Here is a 21,522-nt window from a genome sequence, read left to right on the forward strand (position 1 = left end):
TTTCAACCCTTAAATCTAATTACAAGTCAGCAATGCCAATGTAGGAAGCAACGTGGCAAATCGTATTTGAAAACATCACGTTGATACACACGTTCTCAGGTTGAAACTCTACGGCTTAAGAAATCCGAGAAGACTCTAATTGTTGTTTTCGGCCCTCCTTCTATTGTACTCTCAGTGACATTTGAAAGTAGAAGGACCGGTTTTGGCGACAGACCTAATTGTGCACACTGCCTTTAGAAAGGTCGCTTTAGTCATTTGGGTTCGTCCAAATCGTCTGTAACTACTAGTAACAGTAGCTTAAATCAAATCACTTCAAAGAAAGTCCTAAGCAAAGGTTTTGGTGTGAAAGCAAAACCATAGATTATGAGATCTTTAAAGGAAGCTGTATTATAGGCCGAAATCAGCCTATTCTATGGAAAAACTTCCAATAATAGATGAAGGTAGTTTGCATTACAAAATTACTTCTTCACAGACATCAATGTATGCAATATTAAGATTATCAGAAAAAAATCAAGATACCTCAAATATTCGTATACATTGTAGAGCAAAGTAATGTACAGTTTTTATCACTATATACCAGTCTTGTCACTTTTAAAGCAGATTTAGCCATTACCTTTTATTTGTTTCGAGACCTTCAATAGTAACCTTCAATAAAGTAGCCTTCAAAATGTAGTCAGTCCAAGGTAACGTTTCAAATTTCCTTACTGTACGTGTTACAACTAGATTACAAATAGGATTCTCACGGACTTTCAAAAGTAGTTTTGTTCTAAATCTAATCACCAAGACAATCTGTTCTACTGCCTAAAGCTTTCCGGGGGTCAACAAACTCTATCTTATGTAGATTGTATCTTCAAAAACTTAGAAAAACATAACTGTCTCGCTATACTTGTTTGCAGTATGTTGTCACAGTTAAGCTAAGATACCAACAATCGTTCATGAAGATAAGAAAGAATGTATAGATTGACAATGGCGGACAACTAATGACCTTTATATAGTCACAGCCTCTACCACACAGCCTGTCACAGGACTGTCACAACGTTAACCTACAACCGTAGATGTTTAAACAAGTTTTCAAGTGTTACATAGAGTAGATAGCACTGGTAGCAACAAATTAACGACACAGTGACTTGTGTCATGTCTTTTTTTGAGAAGAATTTGCTTACCTTTTGGTGTAAAGACGCGGTCCGTGTAAACTCTAATGGCGCCAGGTGCTTTCTGACGGATACTTGCCTTGCACCTTGTAAAGTAAGAGGCTACACATGGGGTCAGTGGTGAACAGTTTTACAAGTGATTTTGTATCGGTGTGAAACTAAATTTGAAAATATTTTCAGACGTTTGATTATGGATGCAGTGAGCAATATCTCAATGATATCATTACACATTGTTCTCATACAACGAAAGTCTACAAAATGCTGAGAGAGAGTAGTGAACGGTGTACCACAAAACCACAAGTGATCCTTCTGACATGTTGACGTGGTGGGTAGATTGTACAGTATAGCTTAAGGCAAGTCTGATCCATCATGAGTGGGTAGGTCAGTGCTTTGTTACACCTTGGCCAGGTATGCTGTTGTCTACCACACTAGATAACAAAACTACCATGCCCTTAAGGTGTGTATGTTACTTGCGGTCGTCTGCCCTTGATATAGCAGACACATGATGAAAAAGTCCCACATAAAAGGTGTTGCTGATATCAGAAGTTATGATGTCAAGATATTGTTTGCACAATTTTGCTTTTGGATGGCATGGTACAAAATGTGTGAAAAGGCCAGGGGCGTCAACAGCTACCAGGGGGTCAATCTGCCCTAAAAATGTCAACTCTAACCATATACATGTAAGAGACTTCAGATACAATTTCTTTCAACGTAACATTTATGACGCGTCTATAGTAAATATTATTTAGTGTGAAGTCTGAAGATAGTACAGATTTTGTACTACAAGCCTAGTGTCGTTTGCGTATGAATATGCAACAACATAAAGAGAGCCTAAAACACCCCCATACCACCAATAATGGACTGTGCCCGAAGACCTCTTGTGCAGCGACTCGTAGCAAGATAATGATGCCTCAATCGTCTCAACCAACGCAGGGTTATTGGATTAAACTGCCCAACCCCATGGCTTTGTCAGTGGAACTGAGGAGGGGTTAATTTGGCGGGAAAAAGTAGTTGCGTATGACGCATAAACAATCCTACACCGTCAGTACAGCGTATCAACGATAAGTTATTCACACGCAAGTGTATGGAATTCTGAGAACAAGGGCGGCACTTTTGTAGAGAAAAAAATCTTCTGTATTCTACGTTCCTTAGAATGATTGATGGAAGGGCATCTCCTTTTGACAACCTTACAGTCTACTTACATGTCCTTCGTCAGTCTCAGGTGTTCCAAGAACAAACGGTCCCCACAATGGGGACATTTTGTATATATGTAGTAATATGTACTATATGTACTAATAGTATGTAACAATGTGGGGAATGTGTATGGTAGTACTGCAGTGGAATATCTATGGTTCTTTCTAAATCACTCCTAAAGAGTAAATAACGAGGTCATCATAAGTTTGGATTTTTATTGAAGAATACACGAATGATACAAATAAAAGGACGAAGACGAGGTGGCGGCGGACTCAAGTTGTGCTCTACTTATTCTAGCGCCACCACTTGTACAAATATTGAAAATGATATATTAGACAGGACTATCGAACACTTTAATAGCAAATGCATAAATGATCAAATATCTGGATTTTTCACGTTCACTGTCACGAGACGAGAGACAAAGACAGAGAGACAGAAACAGACAGACATACAGACAGACAGACAGAGAGACGGACAGACAAACAGGCAGACAGACAAACAGACAGACAGACAGAGACATGAGGAAATCATCCTTAACACATACGCAGACGCAGTTAACTCAATGCAAGTATGTCGATTAAAAGAAATTGCCCCGATTGCTGTCAATACAACTTTGTTTTTGCGTCGTTTTGAAGACAGGTAGCAAGAAGATTGGCCATACACCTGCTTCCTTTCAAAGCAACACTTTATTGGAAACGGCACCATGGCTAAATCACGCTCGTACAGAGCAATGCAAAGGAAGGGAGGTTACAACTAATTTCCGTCATTGAAAATTATGCACTCTATATATAGATCTATGATAGTAAATGAGCTCTCGAGACAGAATCATTTGAAAGGTTAATTTTTATATACTTCTATATATTCCGATATTGTGCATTCTGAGGGGAAAATAAGAGAAGGATTCTTTATCTAACAGCTGTCCTAGTTGGTCCTCTACAGATTGTGATATGGTTTTACATTTAATCTATAATTTCAGCTGAAATCCCGATACACCAGATGATTTCCTGCATCTCGTCTTTGAGTTCCAACTCTACCACCAACTTGACCTGCGGAAAATAGCGCGAGATACGTTAGACAGAGGTCAAGTCTGAAAATACAATACGGTGTCAAATCGCTTTATGTTTATCTAAGACAAAAGGTGACATAGTCTGTTGACTTTCTCATACTCGCTTCCAAGCTCCTTTATGTATACAGACAAATTTCTCACCTTCGGGTAACTGCCATACACACCGATAGCATTTGTGTAGTTATAACTTTCGCCGCCAACTAATGGACACTCCAGTCCTGAATCCCGACATCCATCCAAGTTCTGGACAGGGAACTGTACTAGGATACCTCCTATGATGCCGTGCGCAACCAAATAAGCAGCCGATATCTGCTTCTCTGGAAAAAGATATAAGTGCGTAGGTTTTAATTCGTATTTTGGATGCTAGTATATTTATCAAGCGCTCTTGAGGAGTACTCATAAAGCTATTTGCATACGTACGCAAGTTGCACGCAATAGGAAACGACTGTTATAGATTGCGAGTTTTGCTGTAAGCTGACATGAAAGACGATATATTACAATGGGGTAGGTGACAGGTATTCCCATACTAGTAAATTAATGATAAGATGAAGATACATACTAGATTCTTTCATGCATATGACTTCTCATAACAGGAAGACCAACATCTCCCATGACCATAAACGGGCTGCAATCGCATTATCTATGCATGAAACACAACTCAAAACTATTGGCAGCTGGGATAAGACGGCAAAGTAAATCTTTGAGCAGATACTGACTCAGTTTGAACCCGACAACCAAGGAGACGTCGCTTCCTTGCTTCAGTGGGCATATGGGATTATCATCTTCACATGACGAGACGTCTACATTGAAGATAGTCGCGTAACCTCCTGCACAGAGGTAATAATGGCGTTTCGTTAGAAGTGGCGCGACAACCTTGAAAGCGTTGATAACGTATAGCAACAGTTTTATCTTTTGTTATACCACAAGGAAACTAAAACGTTTTATCAGTATATAGTTTTGCAATATTTGACAAGAACACGACTGCAATTAAATGGTCGTTAGAAATTATAGCAGAAACATATTAGTCAATCTCAATTTTCTCTAGCTAGTGTATAGTATCGTTATCAAACCATTAAGAATGATCCAGATAACTATAACAAAGAAACATACTACCAAAGTTGTATCAATATTTTAATGTGTCTAATTGTATTTAAATGAAAATTTCTTCCTCGATCATAACTGAATTAGCTTTGGTAGTTGTGTGTCTAGAGATATCGCTTGTAACTTTCCCGGGTGTCTAATTGCATTTTAAGAAACGAGTACAGACTAGGCTCTGTAGAAAAATACATGTATCTGTCAGCCAATGTCTCACACTACAAGGCAAACCAGTATTGTCATTATGTTATAGTCCAGGATAGTGCAGGCCGGCGTGAAGCGGAGCTTTATAAATGTGCAACAATACTTCGATCCCTTTATATGTTGCCGCCTCTACATTTCAAACGTGTCTTTCCGCAAACTATATCAGCTAGGCCGCCACTTACATGACTGCCAGCATTCAAAGTCAAGTAGTTATGTATATGTTAATTGGATTTAAATCGGTAGTATCGGGTAATTATATAATGGGTAATAAACTCACCACAGTGCTTATATGGTTTTGCGTTTCCAACGATGACGGAGATTCCCACACAAAATGCTAGAAAGCAAATACGTTTGAGCGCCATGGTGTTTTTAATGCTGTCACTGTGACAAGCTCCGAACTATGGGTATGACCACTCTATCCTGTCTTTGTCGTTGTAAAGGACAAAGCAGATACCCAGAACATTGCCTACAAATCTGGTTGATCGTCGAAAATGGCGTCCAGCCGCTACGCCTTGTCAAGAGGGTTCAATGTCCTTCCGCGAGAGAAAATAGTCCGTACAATGGCTCCCGTTACAAAAGCCAGAATTTGGCCTCTGCCTAATATCTGCCCCGCCGTTATGGGTTTTATGGGGACACGTTATTGATACATTTTCGAGATTACACTCCCTACAAAAAGTGGATTTAAGTCCCAGTGACCATGTGACTTTGTAATTCTACCCGCCTAACCCTAACTCCAAACACTCACACTACAAAAGTCTGGAAGACCAGAAATTTGGCGGGACTAACATGATAATCGCGTGCATGTCTTTTTTCATTCCTTAGATTTTTGAATAGATTGTTCATCACTTCATTTCCTGAAAACAAAATGAAATCAAGCTATTTTCATGTAAAAGCCCATGGCTAGTTGGGCAACCCTGGCTGTTGAACAAATAAATAAATAAATGTCCTCGCCCATTTTAAACCTCTAAAATTAAAGTTTGGGACAAATCTGTACGTAAGAGATATATCTGAGATATAACAAAATGTAAATCTGAAGCACAGTTTTAGTATGATATCTCTAGTGTCGCTGCGGATGAATATGCTACAACATAAGGAGAGACTAAAGCACCCCCATATCACCAACAATAGACTGTGCCCGCAGACCTCGTGCGTAAGCGACTCGTTCAAAGATAATGATACCTCAACCGTGGAGCTTACGTACAAACACAGGGGTAGAGGATTAAACTGCAGCGGCGCAGCCCCATGGCTTTGTCAGTGGGACCGAGGAAAAGTTAATTTGGCTGGAAAAATTCCCAAGCAAGTTTGGACAGAATCCTGAGCAAAAGGGTGGCACTTTCGTTACCCAAATCAAATAGCTCACTACTTCTTCTACGCAGCCTAAAATGATTGATGGAAGAGCATCTCAGTTCTGATAAGCATATTTACATGTCCTTCGTCAGTCTCAGGTGTTTCAAGCACAATTTGAAACGGTCCCCACAATTACAACATTTTGTAGTACATGTACTGATCATGATAGTATGTAACAATGTTATTGAAAGTTTATGGTAGTACTGCTGTCGAATATCTACATGTATGGTCGTTTCTAAAGCACTGCCAATGAGTTATACATCATAAAACGAGGACATTAATCATAAGTTTGGATTTTTATTGAAGAATACACAAATGATACAAATAAAAGGACAAAGACGAAGTGCCGACGGACTAGTTGTAACTTATTTTAGCGCCACCAATTGTACAAATATTGAAAATGATATATTAGACAGGACTATCAAACATCTGAATAGTAAATACATGAATGATTAAATATTTGGATTTTCCTAGTTCACTGTCACGAGACGAGAGACAAAGACAGAGAGACAGAGACATAGACAGACATAGACAAACAAACAGGCAGACAGTCAGTCAGACAGACAGACAGACAGACAGACAGACAGACAGAGATATGAGTTAGAATCATCCCCAGCACATACTCAGAGGCAGTTCAATAAATGGAATCGTGCTGATCTAAAAGAATTCATCTGATTCCTGTCAATACAGGGTTATTTTGCATTATTGACAGGGTGTTCCTGTGATCTAGCATGAAGTCTTTCTGGTTAGCCATGTAAAACACCTAGGCCTAGCGTCGTTTTGAAGACAGGTAACAAGAAAATTGGCCATACGCCTACTATCTTTCAAAGCAACACTTTATTGAAAACAGCATGCTAGCACCATGTTCAAATCACGCTCGTACAGAACAATGCAAAGCGATTAAAAGTAATTTTCGTCATGGAAACTATATGTACTCTCTATATAGATCTATGAGAGCAAGGAGGTTGAATTTTCAACCTCCTTGATGATAGTAATCGAGCTTTTGAGAGGTTTATCCTTATATACCTCTCTCTATGTTCCAATATTGTGCATTCTGAGGGGCAAATAAGAGAAGGGTTCGTTATCTAACAGCTGTCCTGGTTGGTCCTCTACAGATTGTGGTAGGGCTCTACATTTAGTTTATAATTTTAGCTGGGACCAGGATGCACCAGATGACATCTCCGTTCTGGTCTCTAAGTTCCCACTCTACCAACAACTTGACCTGGAAAATAGCGGGAGGTACGGCAGTAACGTTAGGTAGATGAAGAGGTCAAGTCTGAAAATACTAATCGCAAACAGGTGCTTTATCTAAGAAAATTAAGGGACGTAGTCTGTTGACTTTCTGGACAGTTGTGACTGGACTGTTGTGGGATAGATTGTGGACTCTCATACACGCTAACACCTAAATATACAGAGAAATTTCTCACCGTCGGGTAGTTCTCGTGCATATAGACAGAATTTGTGTAGTTATAGCTTTCGTAGCCAACCAATGGACACTTCAGTCCTGAATCCTTACATCCATCCGGGTTCTGGAGAGGGAACGGGAGTGGGACACCTGCCATGATGCCGCGCATAGACGCAGTAGCCTTCGTTATCTGCTTGTCTGAAAAAGTGCGTGGATACTAGTATGTTGATCAAGCATCAATGAGTAGCACCCATACAGCTATTTGCATATAGTTTGAACCGTACTGCAAGTTGCACGGAATGGGAAACGAGATTGCGAATTTTGCTGTAAGCTGACATGAAAGGCGAAATATTACAATGGGGTAGTCGACTGGTATTCCCTTACTGTAGATGATAAGAAGGATATACATTAGATGAATACCTTCATGCATGTGAGTTCCCATAACAGGTAGACCAGGAATATTGAGAATTTAAGTTGAGATCTACTACTGCTAATTGTTATTGAGGGTTATCATGACCATAAACGGGCTGAAAACGCATTGTCTATACATAAAACACAACTCCAAACTATCAATGGCTGGGATAAGACTTTGTTGCATGTGATACAATACTTACTCGGTTCGAACCAGACAACCAAGGAGACGTTGCTTCCTTTCTTCATCGGGCATGTTGACTGATCTTCACATGACGAGACGAAGACATTGAAGATAGTCGCTTCGGATCCTGTACAGAGGCAACGGCTCTTCATAATAAGGAGTGGAACGACACTTCTAGTATTACACTGATATATAATGCATAACAAGTTTTATCTGACATATTCGTCAACCACAAGGGACCGAAAACAGTTTATCCGTATATCCTCAAGCAACTAACAAGAACACGATACAGATTGATGGTTGGATAGGACAGTGTTGGGAAAATAACTTGTCTGGTACACTCTCGAGAATGCAATGACAATGAAGGCCATGTGGTGACATTATTATTAGCTATATATTACAGCCATGGCAGTTTGGCAACATCATAAGTAATTCCTTCATTTTTTGTGTCTAGAAATATGGTTAGTTACTGCATTGTAGTGTGTCTAGAAATACGGTTTATAACACGTACAGTGTGTGTGTTCAATAGACGAGTGCAGACTGGGGACTATAACGGGGGAGGTTCAAAGTCCAGTAACTGTTCCACAAAATGCGCATGCCTTTTGTCGTCGTACATTTTACCGAGAACCCATCAAAAACAAACTTAGATATTGTAACTGTGATGTATACGCGTAAGCTGCACAGGCAATACCCCACACTACCCTGCACAACATGGCGTACCAGTGTTGTCATTACTCTATATTTTGGGTTAGGTGAAGGCCGTGAAGAAACTCCTTCATATGCTGCCATACAGTTCCCTTATCTGGTGCTTCTACATTTGAAGTGTCTTGAAGAGTAACTTGTTCTTGGTAAACTGTATTAGCCAGGCCCCCACCTATAACGTTATGACATGCATAACTGCCTACATGTATCATACTGAAGTCTGGTAGTTATGTTATGTAGGTATGTTATCTTAATTCAAGTCGGTGGGGTTGAGTACTGAACGAGTTATACTCTATTGTTTGCGTATCAAAAGACTCACCACAGTCCCTCCATTGGAGTGCGTTTGCTAAGGTGGCGGAAATTCCCACACAAAATGCGAGGACGAAAATGTGTTTGAGAGTTATGATGCCCCTAAACGCTGTCATTGTGATCCGGGCTATGAGTATGGCCACTCTATCCTGTTGTCGCCTTTGACGGGCTTTGTGAGAACCAAAGTCCAAACAGACAGGTTGTGCGACCAGCCACCACTGCACGTCGAGTTCAATGCTGTTTACCTTTCCCTCCGCGAGAGAAAGTAGTCCAATTCATGACACTGGTGTCATTTCAGAATTGCCTTGCTTCTATGTGTGTTCTAGGGCAACGTTATTGATATCTACTTCTTTATTACCCTCTAACTACCCCCACTGGGCATCACTGAGGGGTGATCTTTTCGGGTTAACACTTCCTAACAAAATGTGGCTTTTGGTCAAGTGAAACGGAATGTTCGTGAGATTCTATAGATATAATTCTGAGTTAGCAGAGCTCTGTCAGAGCTAGGACGTTGGTATTAGAAAAAATAAACCTCTCTTCTCTGCCAATATAACCACCCATTAGATTTCACAGCATGACAACGCCCAATACATTCGTGAAAGCACCTGTAAAAATCATTCTTAGGTTTAGTTCGCGTATCCAAAAATATCCATGATGTTTTGTCTTGCTGGGATAACAAAAATGGATAGCAGCCAATTTCTGTATAAACACGCCGTTAACTTTGTCCGAAATCACGCAAAATCCTCGAATGTGAAGTTAAAAAGCAAGTCTTTGCATTCTAACAGGTGGTTTGCTCAACAGCCAATCAAATTTACGCTACCATTTGCCATATCCCGATATGGGACAGTGAAGTGACCAATGGCAGGCCGTCTTCTATTGCTTACCCGTCGCCTAGCAACAATGCATGACGGGAAGGGACACAAACTCGAACTCCGAAATCCAAGATGGACGAAACGAAGAAACCGCTGCGAATCCCGCCTGAATTTGGCACTTACGCAGAGAAACACGGCGTTTTCGATCTATACAAGGTACGGATATTGTATTGTGGGGTGTTCTGACGTTAACAAATGTGATTTATTGTTAGTAGTACCTTGTATATTCTCTCAATTCGACCTTTTATTCAATGAATTGGGAGGGGTGGGTGTTTAGTACACTGTTGTCAACAACAACAACACATGTTCATGATCCATGCTTCGAAAGGGATGGGGACTGCTCTACAACTTAGAATTATAATTATCCACTGATCAATAAATGTAAAGTTTAAAGATATGAAAGTCGAGAGTACAAAAGGAGGAACAGTAAAGCTTAGTCTTAGCTACTAACAATATTATAATGTTGGGTGTATTTATTTTTCCCTTCTTCTTCTTCTTCATCCGGTTATGTCCAACTGCCAAGGCATTGGCAATAATTATATTTTTTTCAATCCCTACAGAGAGTGATAGAGAACATTGTGATTGACAAGCCAGAAGAACCGTTACAGTACATCATCGACTACCTCAAGAGGGAGAATGATGATGGTGAGGAAACAGCAGAATTCTTGATGCTGCTTCTCTTTTAATATTTTAATATTTTAAGATTTACACTTAACATTGTGTTGTCATGGTAAATGGAAACAAGTTGATTTGCTTGCTAAACAAGCAAAGCAAAATCATTATTGAGCACATGATAATAAAAAAACGACAAGTAGGATACTTATGATGTTTCATGGCTGTTAACTACATGGCTTTCATTATTATTGCATGTCACATGTCACTGTATCAGACAAGTTGAATAAAGGGACTCTTTTTACACAACCACTGCTCTATTTCCACTGAAGGCAATTCTGACTGGTTCACATTGTGCGGAATGTGACAGACGGTCACCAAAACGTCGGCAGTGGTTGTGTAGAAAGAGTGTTACATTTTTATTCAGTGACATTCCAACCTGATGAAACTATTCATGGATGTATCGATATGATCAGACAAGTGATTTTCCCAACACTACCCTGTCTGACACACCACTATTTGTCATTACAGTTCCCCAGATCTGCATCCTGGGGCCCCCTGCAGCTGGCAAGAGGACAATTGTAAGAATACTACTTTTATTACTGTTTTGTTCTGTATAGCAAAATTATTACCCTAAAACAATGTTGATCCATAATTGATGATATGAACACTATTGATATACAGTCATGTACTTCTAAATCTTTGAAAGATTCTTGAGATGCTTTAAAAGGGTCTAGAAAAAAAGTCTTGAGATCATTGTAAAGAATCTTGAGACTCTCAAGATTGTCTCAAAGGATCACAAGATTTTTCAAATAGATCTTGAGTATTTTTCATTTTCAAAGAGGTCTTTATGTTCTGTCGAGTATCAGAAAAGATAAGTTTAAGCTGTAAAAGGCTACAAGCAAAAGTCAAGTGCTCTGCTCTGAGGCCAATAATAATCTGCTTGCTGTTCTTAGTTTTCAGACATCATCCTCTCTATTCAAAGTCCTAATCTGACTGTTTTTTCTTTCCTTGCCAGGCCCGAGAGGTGTGCAAGCGTCTCCGTGTGGTTCACATCACCCCCGAGGCTCTGGTAGGGGATGACGTGAACCCTGTTGCTAAACAGGCCAGGAACATTGTCAAGGCAGGGGAGGTAAGGATTCTGCTCACCTCATCCAAGAATCCTAACAATATGGCTGTCTTTTTTTGTATTTAACAACCAGATAAGGTTTCTCAAACCGTTTCCGGTTTGTTCCGAATTTAAAAATGCACTGCGTAACCTACCGGTGCACACGCGTAGGAAGGAACGCTTCGTAACATGCGGACATTCTTGACTATTGTGTGTGAATAGATTGACAAAAGGCCATGGGAAAGACCAAGGAGCTTTTATCAGTGATAAAAGCTCCTTGGAAAGACTTACCGTATATTCTCGAATAAAGTACGCACTTTTTTAACTTTTCAAAATTGAAAAGGTGCTACAAGTTGTTGCCAAAGTTGGGGTGCGTACTTTATTTGAGGTCACTGCACAGAGAAATGGTAAAAAAAGCCTAAAATAAAGCAAGTAATGTTTCAAAACATGCACAGTCTTGTACTCTCATGTCCCTAATAAACGTACCGGGACGTTTATTTTTTTCAGCCTCACAATCCACCCGGTACGTTCTTATTTTGGACGGTACGTTTATTTTTTTTTCCTGAAAATTGGGGCTTTGCTTAGCCAGGACCCTCAAAGAATGGAAGTTTTTGGGGTTTCTGCCCATATTTCCGAGGTATTTTTGCTCAAAATTCCCTATTTTTCGGGCGAAACGGCGCGGATTTCCATGAGCGTGTACGCGTACGCGGTACTCTTTCGGTGATTTCGGTCGATCTCGCTATGACGCTATGAAGTAAATGTTGTTCTTGGGGGAAAATAAAACACCACACTGACGTTTTGAAATACAATTTTTACATAAATAACTTTTAGTTTTAATTTAGTAGTAGTTTATAGTCTCTGTTTACATCGTAAACCAGCACCTTGCACGAGGAATTTCCGGTCTTGTGGTTCCATGCGCTTTCGGCAGCGAGGCGGAAGAGTGATTCGTTCACATAATAAATGCTGGACGTAAAAATAACAACTATAACTTCGTTTCCCTTGTGATATGAGTTTTGACGCCGCAAATTCTCCCAAACGACAGGAATTCGTCGGTAAAAACAGCAAGTTCATAATCACAACTTTCCTTTGTAGATGCATGTGCCATTATGCCGAGGTGGTCACGTCGAAATAAAACTTTCTCTACGTAGGCTTATTTCTTTGACAAAAATCAACCTTAGTCTAGTTCTCACATAACTAACTTCCATTTAATAGATTTTAATCGTTTTTATACCGTAATCACTGTATTTTATGCTACACATCAGAAATCTTGTTGCGATATTTTACCTTGGTAAAAGTGGAGTCGTCCACTGACCCCTAGTGACCTTGTTTATGCTGCTGCGACGCCATGTTGGAGAATAACGCAAAGACGGAGATTTCCATTTTTGGCCCGCGGAATACGAAAATTGGGACAGCTTACATGCATTTCAAGAACCTAAAACATCAGATACATGAACGGACGGTCTATTTGTAAAATCTGCCCATATAGCCTTCCAGTCTGCACAGAAATGACGATGTAGAGAAGGGTAGAAGTGCAAAGAGTCTGAGATGAGAACACTCTGAGATGAGAAAAAAACGCCACGTGAATTCAACAACACTTCGCATAAAATCACATAATTTTGTATAATGTTTCCTTTCTTCAAATTATGTTTCCTTCATAAAGACTCCAAGTTGAACCGACATTTTGCTGATGTAGTACAGAAAAAAGAAAAAGTGATTCCCTCGTGGATAATTTACTATTTAGCGCAGCGTAATGCGGCCGGCCACGCGCCCGTGACGGCAGTGTTGGCATAGCGGCCGGACTGAAAATCGTCTGGCCGCGACCACATTCGACAGGTGACCGCTATAATATTTCTTAATGCTTAGGTCAACGGGAAAAATCCAAGGGACCGACGAAAACTAACCGCATGGCCAGTTACGTGGCCCCTATACTCAGGTGACCCCTAAGGCAGGTTTCACTGCGAATTTTAACTTACCTTTTATTTATAAATTGAGAAAACAATGTTCATGATTCAAACAAGATATAGTTCTTCAGCTCATCATTTATAGAACTAACTGATGTGGTTCTTAGGCATAAATGAATAAAAAGACCTACCTGCTTATTATCTCCTTTTCTTTGGACAGAAGTAGCATGGTCACAGTTAAATACATGTCAATTTGGTAATTTTCCGGGGGGTATGTTTATTCCGGGGGGTACGTTTATTAGATATTGATGATTTGTCCGGGGGGTATGTTTATTCCGGAGGGTATGTTTATTAGGGACATGAGAGTAGTTGTCTAAACATGAAACAAAGAAATTGTCTAAACATGATTTACATAAGATTGGCATTTGCATACAATCCTTTTGAGTTAGTGACTTTGACTTGTACAACTGTTTATTCCTGATTTCTTCTACCAGTTCACAGTGATTTATATAATTTGCAGTAGGCAATTCACAAGTTTATAGAGACAATGACAGTGTAAATGCAGGTTATTTCATGCAAAATAACCTGGGGAAAACATTATAAATTTGAATTTATCCAGTTAAAGGTCTGCTCATTTATTTGAGTTTTTCCATTTTACCTTTCAGTCCCAAAGATCTGTCTAAGACTTGTCCAAAATCAGGGGTGCATACTTTAATTGGGGTGCGTACTTTATTCGAGAATATACGGTACTGCATTTTTGCGAAAATGTTGCCTTCCTAGTTCTGTATTGTTTTGGGGAGCCAATGATTTGCATGCTTGTAGCTCCTCATTGGGCAGGAGTGTATACTCCCTGTTTGCCATTGTAAAAGTGAGTACCCAAAATAATTCTGTTATTGTATGATAGAGAAGAATCAAGTTCAAAGTTAGCTGTCAACAGAGAATGTTTGTGTGACACAAAAATGCTACTTTGAACCATGATAATCAATTGTGTGTTTTTATTTTTTCTCCTGTACAGTCCATCCCTGTGGAGGTGTGGGTCAGTCTGGTGAAGAACAGGATAAAGAGTCATGACTGTATCAAAAAGGTACGGACAAACTGTTTTTGAAACCTTTTGACTTGCAAAAGATTATGCAGCAACATTGAAGTTTAATTTTTAAACCTTCTGTTTATGTTGATCTGTTCCTTATCTGGTTGTTAACCATATTTTTTTCTGTGTGTTTACCAGGGCTGGCTGTTGGAAGGATTCCCACAGACACGTGAGCAGGCCCAGGCTATCCAGGCAGAGGGGATTTCACCTAAACACTGTGGTATGTGCAATGGGTAACACTACTGTAACATAGTCATACTATAAGAAGCATCTTTTTGTCATGATTATTGTTGTGATGAGTTTTGTAATTAATGACTTTGAGTTGTTATTATTTGGGCTAATCGCATTTAAGTTATTATCCATATTTTGATTTAGTCACGTTTTATGTTATATGATTATTGTTATCTTTATGTTTATGTCCATTATGTTCATTTGGGCTCCCTTGGAAATCAGTTTTATCAAAACTGTAGGGACTACCCTGAAAGATTAATAAATAAATAAATAAATAAAAATGTATTGTAGATTTGTAGGACTTTGTGTACTACCTGTTTCAATTGTATTGAAAATAAAAGTTATTTCTTTATCAGTATCTGTATTGTATACAAGTGTAACATTACGGCTATCCAGCAATAACCATGTACTGAGAATAATTTTTTTCCATATTTCCAGTTGTTTTGGAGGCTCCTGACACTGTCCTTATTGAGCGTGTGGCAGGGAAGCGGGTGGACCCACAGACTGGAGGTGTGTATCATTCTGTTGTCCTTAGTAGTTAATCTTAAGGCTGAACTGAAGCCAAAATATCCAGAAGTCATCAATTTCTTATCATTTCACAATAATAAATTCAAATATCACTACTTGATGTGATTTTGCTTTTCTTGGTCTCAGATGTGTACCACACAACGTTTGATTGGCCGAGTAATTCCGAGATTGAGAGTCGCCTGATTGTTCCGGAGGGGATCACAGAAGAGTCCATGGTGAGCAGCCTGGTCGAGTATCACAGGTGAGAAATGTGACAGTACAACATAGTTATGTCCCATTCAAGGAAAAATATGTCAATAGACACTCAAATACATCATCCAAATGTATAAAAGAATGTTCTAGAACAAGCTATTCAAGTATAGATTTGAACTGTCTTAATTCTGAACTTGCTTTTGTAACATTTGTGAAATTATTGCAGGTGCTGTCTTAAAATGTCATGAAATGATAAATACAATAGAATGTTGAGCTATAGACAGAAAAAAGAGGTAATGATTTCTTATGTCAGTAACATCTTCCCTTCCACCCTTCAGGCATTCAGCAGATGTCCTCAGATGTTTTCCCAAAGTCACCAAAAAGATCAACGCAGATCAACCCAAGGCTGACATCCTTGCATTAGGTAAATCCAAAATCAACACAGATTTTCTCAAATTTTTTAAGTTGAGTTTTCCTCATAGATATAGGTATTACTAATCTTTTTAATGAGTCATTGTTTTTAATGGTTTTATGATTTCTTTGTTTTTGTGTAGTTTTGACGTTCCTGAACAGCACCCCCCGCACGGCTGCCCCCCACACCCCCAGGATTGTACTGCTGGGACCCACGGGTGCCGGCAAGTCTGTACAGGCCTCACTCATTGCAAACAAGTACAACATCACCAACCGTAAGTCATGGTTTGTTTCACTTCATGTTAGCGGAGCAGATTAGACAAGGCCATTGTTTAATTGTACAGCAGCTGCAGTTTCTGCCCATTATTTCTCCAAGTTTGAAAACGAGAACGCACAGATTAGTAGCCTGTAATCAACATTAACCTTGCTCTGTTGCAGTGTCCTGTGGTGCCCTGATTAAGGAGGCCATCGCTGACGAGACCAAGATTGGAGAAGCCATCAAGCCGTATGTGGAGCGGGGCATGATGGGTAAGGAAGCATGTGACAACTTATGTCCCTTCAACCTGTCTATGTCCTGAAGAATGATCAATGAGAAAAAAAGAAAGATAATGTTATGAATGATAAAAATAGAACTATATTCCCTGTCTGAAAGGAAATGCCTACTAACCACTTGATGCCTTTTCTTAAGTCTTTTTTTTTTCATTTAGATGTCCCTATTGAGCTAGGGTATCTTGCTTGTTGAAGTGTGAAGGTATATGACACTGAAAGTGCTACCCCTGTCCCTGGTGCTGAATGTGTATTACACTGAAAGTACTACCTCTGTCCCTAGTTCTGAATGTGTATCACCTATGATATAACATGGTAACATTTGGAAGAGCCAGACTGATAGCCAATTTGCAGACAAGCCTGACTTGATATCATGCCAAAGTCAGACCAATAAAAAAACTATAATATAACATCAATAGCATCTATATTGACTTGTATTTTCCCCTTAGTTCCAGACAACCTGGTGATGAAGGTCCTGAGTGACCGACTCTCGCGATTGGACGCTGTCAGTCGCGGCTGGGTCATGCACGGCTTCCCCAGGACACGGGAACAGGCAGAGAGTCTAAAGGACGCCAACCTCGACCCCAACAGGTAAGTCCTGTAGCAGTTCAACTAGGTATAGATGGATCGTTGGTCAGCGTTACATTAAAATCACATCCGTTACATATGATTTCTTGACAAACAGTCCTATTGGCAACCGTTTGCAAATAATTTGTTATATATGGACGTACTTTCTTATATACGATAATCAGGTTTGTAATGACATATATGGCTAATTGTAAAATTGCTGACAGCTATATTTGTCCTTTTGAACATCAGTCTTTACGCACAGAAATGCTGCATTCAGCAAAAATGTTGTTGTTATTGTCACAGTTATGTCCGATACTTTATGTGTGCTTTCAGTAAGACGACTTAGCCACATAGATTTCTTGCAAATGTGACTTTTTTCTTGGCAACATTTGGGTGTGATGTGGATACACGAACTATATATCTGAATTGCAGGGATTTGAAATGGCCAGGAGATAAAATTAAACCATTAATCTCTATCACATCTGTTGATGAATATATGAATCATAATGTATTGTTGAGGTGAGATTAGGATGATTGTTGTTGATGGTGATTATTAATGTATTCTATTTGAAACTGAAATTCTAAACTAAAATCTGTAATGTTTTACCCCAGGGTGTTCTTCCTGGACATACCAAATGACTCTGTGATGGAGAGACTTGTTCTCAGGAGGACGGATCCAGTAACAGGAGAAAGGTGAGTGTAGGATAGATGTGCAGACAAATGTCATCCCTGTCCTTGGTGCTGAAAATATACCACACCGAAACTTGCAATACTTCTGCTGTCCTTGGTGCTGAATTTATATCACACTGAAAGTATTGCCCCTGTCCCTGAAGGTGTATCACTCTGAAATTACTACCCGTCCTTGGTGCTGAAGGGATATCACACTAAAAATTGAAATACTACTGCTGTCCCTGGTACGGAATGTATATCACACTGAAAGTACCATCCCTGTCCCTGGTGCTGAAGGTATATCACACTGAAAGTGCTTCCCCTGTCCCTGGTGCTGAAGGTATATCACACTGAAATAACTACATCCTGTTCCTGGTGTTGAACTTACTTAAGATTTTCACAATAAATCCACTTATTAGCACATTCCTATAGTAGCCATTTCAGTAATTTTCGGATAAATCTATCAGTTTGCAATTTGCTTTTAATAATTCAGAGTCATAAAACAACTTTGTTCCCAACACAGGTATCACTTCCTGTACAATCCCCCACGGACCAATGAGGTGAAAGCACGCCTGCATCAGCATCCCAAAGATGAGGAGGAAGCTGTGAAGAAACGTCTGATCGAGTACCACGCCTATGCGGAGGAGATCGCCGACTTCTACGAGGCGGCCATGAGGATCAACGCAGACCAGGACCCGCACACGGTGTTCGAGTTCATCGAGAGCATGATTGTGAACCCATTGCCTAAGAAGCATGGTGACGACTAGTCCTCACAATATACATGTATACTTCACACCTAGTCTAGAGTATTGTAACCAGGGTTGTAGCCAGCCTGAAATCATTTTCAGTCCCCTTGATTTTGAATGGGAATCCTATCGAGCACCGAAGGCATGGCGTGACGTTGCGCGTCATTTCTAGGGGGTCTGGGTCCCAGAAAATTTTTAAATCAAGACCCTCTGAAACACTATTTCTTGCATGTTGAGGTGCAAATTTTGCTCGAGACTAAGCTGTTCAATGGCATCTATTTGGTGAAGAAGAACACATGGGTTTCAGTTTTTTTATATCTTTACATATCAATTTTTGTCTGTCCCAGGGGACGGAATGGAAAAAAACATTTTTCAGTCCCCAGTTGCAAAATTCCTTCAAAGGACTGAAGGACAGGTGCTGGCTACAACCCTGATTGTAACTAAGACTCTTTAGCCTATGTTTGGAATGGATAAATTCAGTTAGGCTTTCACTTGAAAATTGCTTGACTCATCTCTTCCACACGTTTATAGGCTCTGAAAAAACTCTCTGAATTCTATTTTGAGATATAGATATAAGAAGAGACTGTGTTTAAGTTTTCTTATTAGAGTTTTATTGGTTAAAGTACAATTTTGATGATAGAAGTTGTAACAACACAGACTCCTATGAAAGCTACGTTGTATATGACAAGAATGGAAATATGCATGTAAACTACTGCATGTTGTATAGAATTCTATCAAATGTCATGTTACAAGTGTGTCTCTGTCATGACAATGAAGTTACATTGAAGTTATATACAATATACACATGGAGTTCAAGGCTCAGAATTCTTACAAATTGTCTAAACATAACTCATTTGTATTTGATACACTGTGGTAACTTGAAAGTTACTAACTTCCTGTGTACCTTGAATGTATCTAGCACACTGTACAGATTGTAAGATGCATTTTTGTTGGGTCCTTTGGATGCAAAAGAACAAATATTGTTGAGGTGTTATCTTTTACGTTTTCCAAAGTTCCATCCAGAAAATGAAGCATTGTTTATGATCCTTTGCAGTACCCTGAAAAACAGTTTTTGTAAATATTGATATTTTTGAGGGACAGAAATATTGATAATTTTCTGTTCCTGATAAGTTCTACGTCAGATAACTTTGATGAATTAAACATTTTTGATCTCGTTCCTTCATATCTTCCTTGATTCCATATCATTGACCAATTAGATATGAATATCTCAATATTGATGAGACATTTCCAAGACAAGGCTTCTATTTTTTTTTTACTTCATTGTGCACATGTTGTAACATGCCACACTATGCTTAATATCAGAAAGTATGTTGTTTGGAATTAGTTGGGAGTAGTAAAATCATTCTTTATTCGAAGACAGAAAAAATATACATTTATCCTAGGTCATGTGGGTCATTGCTGACCGAACATGCAGGGGGTATTGACAGATATTGCACAATGCAAGTTGCTTTCCTCAAAATCATATTGCATGGTTGTCTCAATTACAGTTACAATCACAATATTTTTTTTTTCAGTTATAAAAATATATCACTTTTGATACTGGACCCGATCTCAAAACAGGTGAGAGTGGCTGATACTCCTGCAGTTCTCAAGTCTGTCACTAGGGCGCTGTACGTATTGACCTTCCGGTCATGACTGGCTTTAATGTTCTGTTCGAAGGGTACAGTCAGTTCTTGTGGATGGTCTTCTGTTCTTGCAAGTAAATAACCAAGTCTGGTTTCTGAGTAGTTGGTATTGTATGAACCGGAATGGTACCTCCGTTAGTCGTGTAACCTTGTATGCCCGCATAGATGCCCAGTAACTCAATCGTGACAGATAAATTTGTTCTCTTGAATTTCCACGCTGAAAGATTTTTAACGCGAATTTTTTTTCTTTCAATCGCCCAAAAAAGTAGTAACAATATTGTTTATTGGTGACAGGGCTTACCATTTTGGATGGTCATCTTGGGAATTAAGCTCTCCCAAAAAGCAGTCCTTTCAACAGACACAATTTAACGTTATACGTATAGAGGCTGGCTATAACTTTCGGGATGAATGGAAGGGAGTGGCAGACATCGCCATACAATTAAATGAACTGAAGTTAAAAAAACAAACATAAAAGAAACCGCCACAGACATGCATCTGTAAACAGCTGCGCTTATGAATCATTCATATATCTCGAATCAAGTATAACAGGTTTCAAGAGACTCGGTGCTACAAACAGATTTGTATATATCTTTGGATGCCACAACTTCCATACTGCAAAAATAGGCAAATATATTAGAAGGAATACCGAAAGTAATGATTACGTACCCTACTCCATTGTAATACTATATCAAAGAATTATGTTAGCCCTTATTGTTATATTAACTAGGATGTTAAGCTTTATTCTATACCTGTATTTTGTAATAGTTGTTGCCATACATTGTACCGAGTACAATTGTCGTGCAATAAAGCTCTTTTATAACACAGATGACACAATCCAGCCGTGTGTGGCAGACTCCGCGGCGGCTTGTCTGTCACTGAAATTGTGCGTCTATCCCTGAGCTTATGAGAATACCGTTCTATCACGCAAATATCTCACCATGTGCGTGAGAGGAGGAAGAGATTCGGCAGCTACAGCAGGCTAGGTTTACGCGAGAGGACAAAGAGCTAATAATAATTGTTATGCGAGGATCTATATGTGGGATATGAACTACGCATTACATATGATATATTTGCGGTACAAATTACGAATTAGATAAAATTATAATTCAGAGCTTTCTGCCGCATTTGGCTTCCGCATTTGATCAAGGCCGTCATCTGAATCTGAAAATTCTTTCATAACCGTCAAAGTAATAAAAGGTTACGCAAGGCGTGACTAACTAGTGATTAGCAAAATAGATTCATGACACAACTAAAATCCGACGATCTCATCTTTGATCACTATATCTCTCACCAGAAGAAAACAATCATGACATACATGGTCCAGCCGAAAGCTTA

General features: G+C 39.3%; 2 protein-coding genes across 3 annotated transcripts; one reads left to right on the forward strand and one right to left on the reverse strand.

Moving 5' to 3' along the window:
• Positions 1 to 6,965: 6,965 nt before the first annotated feature.
• LOC118420542 (NPC intracellular cholesterol transporter 2 homolog a-like) lies at positions 6,966 to 9,326 on the reverse strand. The gene is made up of 4 exons (XM_035827393.1): positions 9,079 to 9,326; positions 8,077 to 8,184; positions 7,485 to 7,660; positions 6,966 to 7,279 (listed from the first exon to the last, which is right to left on the reverse strand). The coding sequence occupies exons 1-4, from the start codon at positions 9,182 to 9,184 to the stop codon at positions 7,193 to 7,195; spliced, it is 477 nt and encodes a 158-aa protein (XP_035683286.1). The 5' UTR covers positions 9,185 to 9,326; the 3' UTR covers positions 6,966 to 7,192.
• Positions 9,327 to 9,957: 631 nt separating this feature from the next.
• On the forward strand, positions 9,958 to 19,639 carry LOC118420470 (adenylate kinase 8-like). 2 transcript variants are annotated; one of them, XM_035827294.1, is made up of 15 exons: positions 9,958 to 10,096; positions 10,501 to 10,585; positions 11,084 to 11,133; positions 11,571 to 11,684; positions 14,577 to 14,645; positions 14,787 to 14,868; positions 15,318 to 15,389; positions 15,534 to 15,648; positions 15,938 to 16,023; positions 16,154 to 16,285; positions 16,449 to 16,538; positions 17,006 to 17,147; positions 17,739 to 17,819; positions 18,319 to 18,611; positions 18,983 to 19,639. In XM_035827294.1, the coding sequence occupies exons 1-14, from the start codon at positions 10,013 to 10,015 to the stop codon at positions 18,560 to 18,562; spliced, it is 1,446 nt and encodes a 481-aa protein (XP_035683187.1). In that variant the 5' UTR covers positions 9,958 to 10,012; the 3' UTR covers positions 18,563 to 18,611; positions 18,983 to 19,639. The 2 variants fall into 2 exon arrangements, with proteins under 2 accessions (XP_035683187.1, XP_035683188.1); XM_035827295.1 differs by having other exon boundaries at positions 18,319 to 18,603; positions 18,975 to 19,639.
• Positions 19,640 to 21,522: the final 1,883 nt, after the last annotated feature.

This window comes from Branchiostoma floridae, chromosome 8 (assembly GCF_000003815.2).
Source record: "Branchiostoma floridae strain S238N-H82 chromosome 8, Bfl_VNyyK, whole genome shotgun sequence".
NCBI lineage: Eukaryota > Metazoa > Chordata > Leptocardii > Amphioxiformes > Branchiostomatidae > Branchiostoma > Branchiostoma floridae.

Coding starts and splice junctions, on each gene's coding strand:
- LOC118420542 (XM_035827393.1), bottom strand. CDS start 9,184: ATGACAGCGTTTAGGGGCATCATAACTCTCAAACACATTTTCGTCCTC. Junction 8,185..9,078: donor ACTCCAATGGAGGGACTGTG/GTGAGTCTTTTG, acceptor GCCTCTGTACAG/GATCCGAAGCGACTATCTTC. Junction 7,661..8,076: donor GGTTGTCTGGTTCGAACCGA/GTAAGTATTGTA, acceptor GCACTTTTTCAG/ACAAGCAGATAACGAAGGCT.
- LOC118420470 (XM_035827294.1), top strand. CDS start 10,013: ATGGACGAAACGAAGAAACCGCTGCGAATCCCGCCTGAATTTGGCACT. Junction 16,539..17,005: donor TGTGGAGCGGGGCATGATGG/GTAAGGAAGCAT, acceptor TTTTCCCCTTAG/TTCCAGACAACCTGGTGATG. Junction 17,820..18,318: donor GATCCAGTAACAGGAGAAAG/GTGAGTGTAGGA, acceptor TTCCCAACACAG/GTATCACTTCCTGTACAATC.